This window comes from Lactuca saligna, chromosome 2 (assembly GCF_052625555.1).
Source record: "Lactuca saligna cultivar CGN05327 chromosome 2, ASM5262555v1, whole genome shotgun sequence".
NCBI lineage: Eukaryota > Viridiplantae > Streptophyta > Magnoliopsida > Asterales > Asteraceae > Lactuca > Lactuca saligna.
The window spans coordinates 191,378,595-191,390,730 of NC_136418.1; the positions used below are offsets into that span (position 1 = coordinate 191,378,595).

General features: G+C 30.3%; 1 protein-coding gene across 2 annotated transcripts; it reads right to left on the reverse strand.

Annotated features, from left to right (window-relative positions):
- Window positions 1-2,961: 2,961 nt before the first annotated feature.
- LOC145029466 (putative trehalose-phosphate phosphatase C) lies at window positions 2,962-11,296 on the reverse strand. Of its 2 annotated transcripts, none has more exons than XM_078977981.1 (8): window positions 11,194-11,296; window positions 6,257-6,442; window positions 5,966-6,106; window positions 5,809-5,880; window positions 5,540-5,680; window positions 4,074-4,130; window positions 3,596-3,919; window positions 2,962-3,377 (listed from the first exon to the last, which is right to left on the reverse strand). In XM_078977981.1, exons 2-8 carry the CDS (start codon window positions 6,440-6,442, stop codon window positions 3,216-3,218), a joined length of 1,083 nt encoding a protein of 360 aa, XP_078834107.1. In that variant the 5' UTR covers window positions 11,194-11,296; the 3' UTR covers window positions 2,962-3,215. The 2 variants fall into 2 exon arrangements, with proteins under 2 accessions (XP_078834107.1, XP_078834105.1); XM_078977979.1 differs by having other exon boundaries at window positions 6,257-6,445.
- Between the last annotated feature and the right edge of the window lie 840 nt (window positions 11,297-12,136).

The window sequence follows — 12,136 nt, forward strand, 5'->3', positions numbered from 1 at the left end:
ACCAATTTAGTTATGACCTTAGATACGTAATCCAACAAAAAGAAATATAGTTCACCGCGTTGCACCGATAACGAATCACTACGCCATACCCTAGGAGCGGTGTTTGCTTGGGGTCATCTCCACATGAACACCATACAAGGTGCATTGCTGGTACCACATAGCCTTAATGCATCAATGAAATTGACATCATACGTTGTCCTATATATCTAATCCAACTAGGAGGCTGCAATTGTGCATCAACTTGGAGCTAGATTAGACCTAATTGAACTTGAATCCGATGAGCCTTGCTTAGTTAGGTTCTCACCACCTTTTTGAGATAGGTCATCATTTTTATAGGGGTATAGAGTAGATAGTTAAACAAAATTTGTTCATAACACCTTACATTGACGTGCTTGATGAATTTTGAGGTGGGTCCCCCAATTCATATTTTTTGGACCATAATTTTTTTGTTAACACCATATTTTTTGAGTCATTCCCTGCCTTTTTAGTAAATACTTACACATTATCAATGATCATTAGATGTTCATATTAGCCTCTCTCTATTACTCATTTTTCATATTATTGGAGCCTTATGATTTATAGTGAAATTCCTTAGACCTTCAAAGAAGATCAAGAAAAGAAGAAAAAAACAAAAAAATGAAGAAAATTGGAAAAGGAAAGACAAAAAGAGATAATAAAAGAAGATGCAAAGATGGGAAACAAATAAAAAGTCACAGAGAAAAGAAACAAAAACAAAGAAAAATGACGAAAAAAAGCATCACAAAATGAAGAATCCAAGTTCAAGCTTTCTCTCCTCTTTAAAAACAGAGAAAAAAAGGGAGAAATAAGAAGACAAAAGACCGAACACAAAAGTTCAAGAACGAAGATTTAGGTTGTATTGTGATTGTTTCTTAGATTAAGTTGTAACTTTTTATTTTTGATTTTGGTGAGAAAAGGTAATGAAGGTGAGACACTAGAATGTAAAGGATAGTACAAGGGAGAAACCCCTAAAGCTGGATGTTTTCCCTGAAGGTCGTGATGCAAACCCTATTTCATTATGATACATTTAGCCTGAACAATGTATGAGTCATTGTGTATGGAGAGGCGCCTTTCCTTCATGCATTATAGTCTACATTGATGAAGTTATAGTGCCCCCACTAGGCACTTCCCCCTATTTCCTTTGTCTTGTATACTCTACTAGATGCCACCTTCAGTCGAGGTCTATTCGACCTTCGGGTTGTTCAAGAATGTGGTTTATGGTTCTAAAGTGAGGAACATTTGGAACACACATAAGGTCCATACAAGACCGACTCTAACCATGTTGACTGAATTTGACCAAGTTTTATGGTAACCTTTCTTTTTTCCTTTTTAGCTTAGCTCACCCCGAGCTCATTTTTGTCTTGTTCTTACTTAAGGACAATTAATGTTTAATATTGAGGTAATTTGATAGTTTGTTTTATTTACCTTTTTATATAGTTTATTTAATCATTTTTAGTCTTTTTGTTGTTATTACATTGCATTTTCTTTTCCTTATTTATCTTGGATTGTATTGAGTGCTTTTTCTTTTACATATGGTGTTTTGTAGGTTTTTGTAGTCTCGTTATGGTTGCGGATTAGCTTGTTGTTGGGATTGGTGGGATTGTGAGGAGCTTTTAGGCTTTGGGGGCCCATTTTGGAAGAATTGGGCTTGATGCATTAAAGCCTTGGATGGGATGGACTTTTGAAGATGGAGTAGTAGAGATTTTGGAGAGCTAGATCCATCATCTTCTAATTCTTCTAGTAATTGCTAATTTCTTGATGTTAAACACTTTTATGATTATTATCTTGTTGCCATGAGTGACTAATCTCTTTATTTTGTTTGACTTGGGCTAAAACCCTTAGATATTTTTGGGTTTTTTAGGATTCATGTTTGATTGTCATTTATCTCATGTTATTGATTCTTAGTTCATAATTCTTATGATTGTTTAATATTTTGATCACGAGCTTAGTACTTGAATGAACAATTGTTGGTTTAGTTCTTTAATTTAGCAATAAATCATTAAATTTGCTTAGAACAATGGTTTTATGATGGTAGAAATCATCTTTAGCTTATATATCATGACTCATTTATGGATGTGTAAGCACTGATGTCGTCTAGGAATTGGGAATTATTTCACTCTTAAGGCTAATCAATTTTCTTGGGTTCAATTGCTTCAATTTAATCATTGATTTTGATTACAAAAGTGTGGTGTGGGCTTCCCCAACCTCCATTCTACCTTTGATGAATTTTAGCACATCATGGATCATGATTGTTATAACCAATTTGGGTTGAATGATAAGCTTACATATTGAATCCTAACGATAAATACATAATTTTTCATTGTGTTGAATTGCCTTAGTTGACCAAGTTTCTCCAATATTTGAGCATCTCACCATCTTGCTTATTTGCAAGATTTTTTATTCATCATGTGTTTTAGTTTTCAAATAAATCAAAATCCCCATTTTTAGTTTAATTGTAGTTAGTTTTGTTTCACTTGTTTAACTGGATTGCATTGGTGATTGAATACAACCATTTCCCCATGGACCGATCCCCTTTTTACTCCTATATTACGTTTTATTTACAAGCAAAATGGTGTAATTTGCTTGGTGGACTTGAATTCCCACTAGAAAGTCACTAGTCCATCACTCAACCCTCCCTTATTTTAAGGCCCATCTAGAGTTCAACACTTCCATTCGGTGAGTAAGTGAGTGTGAGTCTGCCCTTCATAAATATTATAAAATAAAAATTAAGCCCAGTCAAAAACCATAAAGTTATATAACATTTAGAGTATTTTTTTTAAATGTTACATGTCACTTAAAGTATGTAGAATTCGAACTTAACTTGATTGTATTCTAAAGTGTTTCGAATATTGTTAGACTATTTTGATGATGGTAAATAATGTTTTTAGTTATACAAACAAAATTCAATACGAAATATTAATATGGTAAACATGAAGTGGTCAATTTACATAAAACCTAAAAAAAACTCTCTAGAATAGTCGGAGTTAGTTTAATAGGTCCTAGCACACAAACACACATGTGTATAACTGAAACATCGAAAAAATTCAAAGCAAGAAACACAACTAAAAAGCATGCTTCATGATTATGTCTTCTCGTATTTCCTATATATGTATATATCTAAGAAAAACTGATTGTAGCATGCGATGCTTCATCGACAAAATAAACATGTGGTGCGATGGTAACATAAGCCATTAATGTTATGCTAGGATGGAGTCTGCATTGTTGTCAAAACCCCATCTACCTAATCGGATCAAGAAAGAAAGTACTTCAGATGGGTCATGAAGTGAATGAAAAGCCATTGTCTCTCTTGGTTTTGATGCCACTACTATCGGGAATCCATCACCTCTTTCCCTTAGAACCTAAAACAACCAATATACAATAAATAACTAGTCAGTCATTACAAACATATCATGTTCGATGATGCATATGCCTTTAATTCAGGCTATGTATGTGAACAAACTACCCTGTACTGTGTTTATGAATAACAGTTTGTGGAACATTATTTAGTAGTCTAATTGTCTTGTATAACAAAAGCATATAAACTAAGGGAAAAACAAAGTCAGGTAGGAATGTATACCTTGAAAGCATCCTCATCGGTTCTATCATCTCCGATGTATATAGGGAGGAGGTTTCTAGAATTATCGAAGCCTAAGTTATGGAGTAAATACTCAAGGGCATGACCTTTGTTCCATTCAATGGATGGACGAATTTCCATCACCTTTTTGCCTCGCGTCATGTGGAATCGATCAGGATAATTAATAAGCACCGACTTGACTTCCTCTTCTAAAGTCTCATACTCTTCATCCTTAACATGGCGATAATGAACAGATAAGCAAAACCTATTATCCTCAATCACCACTCCTTTTATGTTTTTCGTTCTCTCCTTCAACTCAATTAACATCTGTTATATATGCATATTAATAGTATATTTGAATAATGAGATGCATATATATATATATATATATATATATATATATATATATATATATATATATATATACACACACACACACACCATATTTGCATGCAAATTATTTAATTATAGCTAACCATACCTTTTCAATTGCAGGGATAAAGTCTTTAGCCGGTTGGAATGTGATAAATTCATTCCCCTGATCCATTGAAATCACACTAACTTGTGAGAAAATATTAGAGCTATTCTTATAAAATTTTCATTATTTTGTCATAGTTTATAGAAAACTTTTAACTTTTAATTTTTTGAACAGAAAAGTCACGATGATATAAATTTACACAATAATCTATCATTTTTATTAAAAAAAGTTAAAGATTTTTCTGTTAATTTTGAGACAAATATTAGATAAACGAATGAGAAAAAGTTGAAATATGTGGGTATGCAGTCAACCATTCAAACATACTCGAAGAAGTAGTGGTAATTGAATGAAATGCTGACATTCCTAGAGATTATCCTAACATTATAACCTTAATAAAAACTGAACTAAACGTTCAAATCTTAAAAAAAATGTTCCATATGTTGTTAAAAAGAGATTATCCTAACATTATAACCATGGGGGCTTAGAGGGTGGGCAAAGTGGGCAGCTGCACAGGGCTCAATTTTTTTCATTATATATTTTTATTTAAAAATACAAAATTATAATAAAGATAAGGGTCATTTTTATTCTTGTTCGTCCTGAATCTTTAAAAATATTTTATTTTTCAGGACCGGCCCTGATTATAACCTTAATAAAAACTGAATTAAACGTTCAAATCTTAAAAAAAAAGTGTTCCATATGCTGTTAAAAAACCAAATTGAGTATAAATTAGATCGTTAACTTATAAACTATCATGTTTTTCTAATTAATTTAAGAACCTGACTTCTTGGCAACCAAATATAAGTTTCCTAACCTTGATGTTTATGTTTAAAGATTTATATTAATAACAATTTAACTAAATATTTTCTAAAAATATATATAAAATATAAAATACATAAAAAAATATTTTACAAATAGAGTTTATACATTTAAAATACAAAAACAGTTTTATAAAAATATTTTAAAAATACGTAAATCTTTAAAATATATCAATACATTTAAAATATATTAAAATATGTAAAAATCTATATACAAACTTAAAAAATACATAAATACTTAAAAAATATATAAAAATACGCAATCATACGAAAAAAAAAAAACACTTATACATTATATTCAAATTTTGAGGAAATATGCATTAAAGTCTCATTATTTTTAAAAAAATTAACGATTTGATTTTATGACTTATTGAACAGGTTAAAAATGACTAAAATACAAACATTAACAATCTTGTTCCAAGAGACTTAATCATGAATTTTCCCAAAATGATTGAATTTTTATGGAGATTTTCCTAATCTTTTCTTTATATATATATATATATATATATATATATATATATATATATATATATATATATATATATATATATATATATATATATATATATATATATACTCTTGAAACACAACTTTTGAATTATATATAAATATTTCATTTCAACGAAAATAAACACAAATTAAGCATGTACATACCTCTTCGTCGATAGTTTTGTAATGATACTTGTCGGCGTTGTCGTGGTGGTCATAGGACTTATTTTTAGGGGCTGGTCCCATGGTATCCATCCCATGACTCCCTGAATAGTACACGTCATTTAGCTTCACAAAGCTATAAACCTGATCAAGTTATCTATTATAATTATCAATTAAGGAAAAAATATATACAATATTGATATGATGGAGGTTGCTCGAGTTGAAGTTATATATATATATATATATATATATATATATATATATATATATACCTTTTCACGACTCCTGCCGCTAATAATAGCTGTTGGAAAGTGCTTTGAAACTTCACGAACTGCTGCACGCATCTTGCATGTACACGATTGCATGAAACCCAGAGAGAAAAATAAACATTTGTATTTTGCAATGAAAGAATTATAAAGTAGCTAGTACCTGTTCAGACATGAAGGCACGATTGGGATCACACACGATGGGTGATAATGTGCCATCGTAATCCAAGAAGACGGCTATCTGTTTTCCCTTTGATGTATTTATTATCTGTTGGAAGGAGCTTATAGCAGATGGATGTTCTTTCTATAATTAATTCCAGAATCATTAAAGATCGATATATGGATGAAGTACACATATATTAATCATATATACTAATTCATTATTAACCATATATCATAATTCATTAAACGAATAATTGTAAACCTTGCATAGATCGACTCATGAGTCACTTACCAACCAAGAAATATAGTTTTCATCGATGATAGAAGATTCAGCGGGGCTAGTATTGATATAACCACGATCCATCGTGTGATCATGTCTGGATTTGGACATGGATTCAGAATTGGATATTATGTTAGGCAACCAACTTTGAATTCCCATTGCCTCGTAAATCTTAGATGCTATGCCTACCACCACCATCTTCTGTGTTATAAGTATATATAAGCTAACAATTAGATGATAATGTATATACGATTGTTACAAAAGCGCGCGCATACACACACATATATATATATATATATATACACCTAACATTATTCGGAGCGATAGTAAGTATACTGATATCGATTAATAGGAGAGGGGGCCTTGGCCGGGAGCTACTTTAAATCAATAACAAAGGGTGTACAGAAAGTCCAAGTAACAAATGATGTCACTAGGCGTAATATATATGTCTTGGACCCAACTTATATGTACCTTCCTAGCTACTATATATATATATATATATATATATATATATATATATATATATATATATATATATATATATATATATATATATATATATATATATATATATATATATATATATATATATATATTTGAAGGTGGGTGATATATACATATTGGTGTAAACTCCTTCCAGCTTCTATATATACGTATTTGACCAAACTTATATGTGGTTTCCTAACAACTATCTATATATACATATTGGTGTAATCTCAAATATATGCATTTTCAATCGGTACAGAGACCTTTTAAAATATATTGTTGTTAGAGGTAAATGTCCCAAAAAACAAAAAAAATCTTGGCTATTGTTATGGGTATCTCTGGTGCTCTTGGAAGTCGTGAAATGACATGATTTTCAGTAATTTGAAGACTAGTGGTTACAAACTAGTGGATAACATTCTTACTTTAGTTTTTAGCTCGGTGAAGCATATGGGAAGGAATATAGATCGTAAATGGGTAGATTGGGTGTGTTATTCGTTAGGGTTTCTACCCATTGGACCCGCTAGAGACGATGACCCTTGGAACCTCACTAGGTGTATTGCTCCCAGACTTACGTTCTTAAGTCCTTATTAATTATCCGAGTGTGCACTTTGTATCTTCTGTCTCGGAGTATAAGAAAAAAGTTCTTGGTTTGTCTCGAATAGAATTCTCTGACCACACTAAATGAATTGATGATACAAAAATACCAAAATATATATATATATATATATATATATATATATATATATATATATATATATATATATATATATATATATATATATATATATATATATATATATATCATAAAACAAAAGCCATGTTTGGTGAAGCTATGCGGAGCCAAAGAAAAATTTGTATATGTCTATAAACATAATTAGTTTTATTAATGCATAAATCATATATATAAATAATCTATCGTAAGTTGTAATATATCAATTTACAAGTGTGATATGACGACGAAATTGATATTTAGTTTTTAAGAGTAATAAAATAAATGATTTTCTAATATGTGCTCTACGGTACATATAAAAAGTATTAATTATGAAAAATACTACCATAATTAAATATGAAATGCATTAATTATGAAAATTATTAATGAATTTTACATTTAATTATGAAAATATTTTTTATAATTAATATACTTAACATTTAATTATGATAATATTTATGATTAATTAATACTTATTATAATGAGAAATTAAATATCTTCGACTTAAAATAACTACAAATCTTCGAAACATGAAAGGATACAAAGTAGATTTTCTGTTCAAGTGACAGAATCCATGCAGCCCATAGCTTAGCTAATTACACTTCACGTCACCAATATTAACATATATAGATATAGATATAGATTCCTTCTCTATTTCCATGTGTTTTGAAATCAACAAATTAACGCTTTTTTATTCCTCTTACTTAGATAGTTACTGTAATGATTCCTGAACAAATATAGTTTATATATATATATATATATATATATATATATATATATATATTCTTTTGGAAAAATCAAACATTACATATAATCTTCCATGAAATGTTAAAATACACACGCGCCTAGACACATTAAAAACTGATTAATTCTAAAGTCAGTAAGCTGCCAATCATCGTCCTAGTACATGTCAATGATACTTTTGAGTTAATGGAAAAATATGATCAAGATCTATGATCATATTTTCTTTGCCTCGTCATTTTTATTATAATTTTTTTAAATATGTATCATACGAATGCATGTTATCATGTATTTAATGTCTTATATTGTATTTATATAATTTTTCACAGTTTTTCAAAAACATCTTTGTCGAAAAATAGATTAACCAAAAAGGAGGACATCTGATACTATAAAAAGGTGAAAAGCATATCTAATACTATCTGGTTTGATTTTTTTGGTGACAATGATAAGCTCCACTCTAGACAATTAATTTGTTGATGACCGACACCAAAAACTTCAGACCTAAGATTAATATTCATCCCCCGAAAGTGAGGCGGGTGAGCACCTAAAAGTTGAAGCTAATAAGAAATGAACGTGAGAGTGTTCCTTTACGAGCGTTAGTATGAGATTGTTATCCACACAGCTACACCATTAAGTTGGTGTTAAAAAGATATTTTATAAGCTCAAGCATTCAATCTATTTATCATTCATTCCAAAAAATTAATGATGATTTAGATTTTTTTTAAAGAGAATGCAAATATTCAGCAAAAAGCAAAAAAAAAAAAAAAAAAAAAATTGAGCCTTTAGCTTACCAATACTACCACACCAAAGTCTAAGGAGCATTGATTGATCAGTAAATTAAGAGTCCAATCGTGACCCATATAGATTGACAAACGACCCATGTTAGGAAGGGGTCCCATATCATGGTAGGAGAGCTTATAATCTAGGGTTGCTTAGCTAGTTTCTGGTAGGGACATGCAAGTTTCAAATATAAAAAGCCTGCCTGGACAAGAACATCAGGGGCATATTTGCCATGACATAAAAACAATCCATCATTATCATAGGTAAGTCCTACGTCGAGAAATTAAGTAGCTAAGCAACCCTATATCCTAGATTTGCAGATTTTTTTCTTATGTTGTTGTGAAGTTTTGGAATTTGAAATTTTTAGTGATAATTGTTGGTTGATTGATTAAACAAAGAATAAAATATCAATGCATAGTTAAGATTTAAGGCCTAAGGGAGTAGGAGCGTAACTATAAGAGAATGAATCAATGACATTTGTCCCATTTTGTCACAAAGTTCAAAAGGATAAATAAAAGAAAACATATATGTAGTTAATAAAGAAAGAAGTTAAAAGCCAGTCTATACTTTAAAAAGGTGGAAATTAAGCAAGCAGATCTTAATCAACAAAAAACACGAAGACATCGTTTTACATTCAAATTCAAACATTTCACTGTTTGATTTCAAATAATTAAAGCTCATCCATCTTTCAGAACATTAATGATTTCGATAACAGAAGGTTGAAATATGATGATGAGAACATGATATCCTTAGATTTTTAATATTAGATATTTTTTTTTGAACGACAAATCGAACCTACTACTAGGTTACTTATAAATCCACTTATGCTTCGGACAACGAGACTTGAACTCTCAACATCAAGGTAAAAAAACACCCTGATACCGTTGGGCTAGAAGTCATTTAGTTTTTAATATCGAATAAACTAACTAATGTTTTTTACATAAAATTGATGAGTATTTAAACTGCTGTCTCATTCATATAGTTTAAACCAAATACAAATCAATTTTAATTTCTAACCGTGTGTCACTGTCAGCTCAAATATATTTGTTTAGAAAAGGAGCCACCAAACTAATAAAAAGAAACGGTGTCAACTTATTCATATATGTAACCTAACAAAAACAATTAGTGTTAGTGATCGAGGTCCCATCGGCTACATTACGAAACAACGTGTCACCCAACCGTTACCACTTAGGACAGGACCCACCAACCTTAAACTTAACCGAACCGTCTATCGAGTTGCGAAACAATTGATGTGGTGTGACGGACGCGACTGGCGACTGGTACGTGGTGTGAGCCTGAGGAAGAAGGAAAAAGTGAAAACCAACAACCAAACTAAACTAAACTAAACTGCTTTCTTTCTTGTTATAAATAGCTCACCGCGCGCTAAATTGCGCCCTTGCATATAAATCCTTAAATATGCGGACAGTAACAGGAGAACTTGTCGGCGACATAATTAACTACGACCATCCGTTTGTTTCCATCGGAATGGATTCTCCGATTCTGTTTCGTCATCGTATCTATCGTTACATATATATATGTAGAGTGTGCTAACACAAACACCACAAGTAAACGGCGACATAACCGGAGCCGGCACACCGGTTTCTATCGGGTTTTTCGATTCTCTGTGTGTGAGTGGCTATAATTTAATAACTATAAAACATAACGTACAATTAGAATCGCCGACGCACCACTTACACCTACTCTACATGTGACGTCCTGGTTCATCCGTCCCTAAAAATGCGTCATCACAATGCACGACACATGACGACAAGAAGTAAACGGCGTTGTTACCGGAATAACAGCGGCCGGCGTCAGTTTCGTTGGACACTTTTGATTCTGTTTGAGTTTGTGTCATGGCACAGAAATCCTACCGATCAATAAATCAAAATCAAATATCCTCCTATTCTTTTTTTTTTTTTTCTTTTTTTTTTTTTTTTTTTTCTATTATTTTTCTATACACTCAGGACACTTGTCATATTTAGTTTAATACAACTAATAAATTTTTATTACACTCCACGTCAATTTTTCTAAATCAAATAGTATTGTGAAAACTAATAATAAGAAATCAATTTGAGTGAGTTATATAAACATTATATATTGACATTAATTAATGCAATCAAATTCAATTATATGACGTAAATTAAGCAAGATCGAGCGCAGAAGAAATAAAGTTGAAGCATGAATAAAAGACAAACAAAATTGTTGTGTGTGTCTGACTGAAATAGAGACTTACAGTTGCGTCAAGTGTGGACTATGGAGCGCCTGCGACCAAGGAGTTGAGGAACGGAAGAGAAGGAAGGAAGAAAAGGGAAGATGGAACTGAGGGGGTATAAGTATAGTTGCTTTGCTCGTGTTTATATATATATATATATATGGTAAAGGGTTTTATCTTTTAGCTTTTTTTTTCGCATAATGTTAAAAATCTAATTTCCTTGAAATTTCCATGATGCTTAAACAATCTTTTAGTGAAATTGCCTCCCATTGATTAATTTAATGCCACGACTTCTAAACTAGACGAATGTCCATAGCATTGCGCTAAAACGCCTATATAATTGAAGTATTTATAAATATATGTTTTTTTTAATATAACAATAACATTGTTAAATTTGATATAATAATTCGTACACTAAATTGATATAATATATATATATATATATATATATATATATATATATATATATATATATATATATATATATATATATTATAACTGCATAATCTCAATTGTTTGAATGAATTCTATCCGCGAGTTACACACGAATAAAATTAAATATAATATATGGTTTAATGTTATTTATAGTTGTTATTATTAATTATTTTTTTTTAAAATTTATTTACTTAATATTTTAATTTATATCATTATAATTATTTAAAACATCAAGCATTGTTTTTTTATTTTAAAGGTAACAATATAATCATTTATATAAAGTTATTTTTAATTATTGTTATTGTAAGTTATTTTAAGTTACTTATTTGAAAACTTTTAATGATTATAAAAATATGTTTAGGAAATATTTTAGTTAAATTGAGATTACAAATTAGTTTTTGTATTTATCACTTTTAACTATTTACTAAAAAATGCTAGGACTTTGGATACTAACATTTCTACCTCCAATGCAGATGCGTCAGTAAGCCAGCAAACGCACGATGATGGGAAGATTGAGTCTAATAATAAT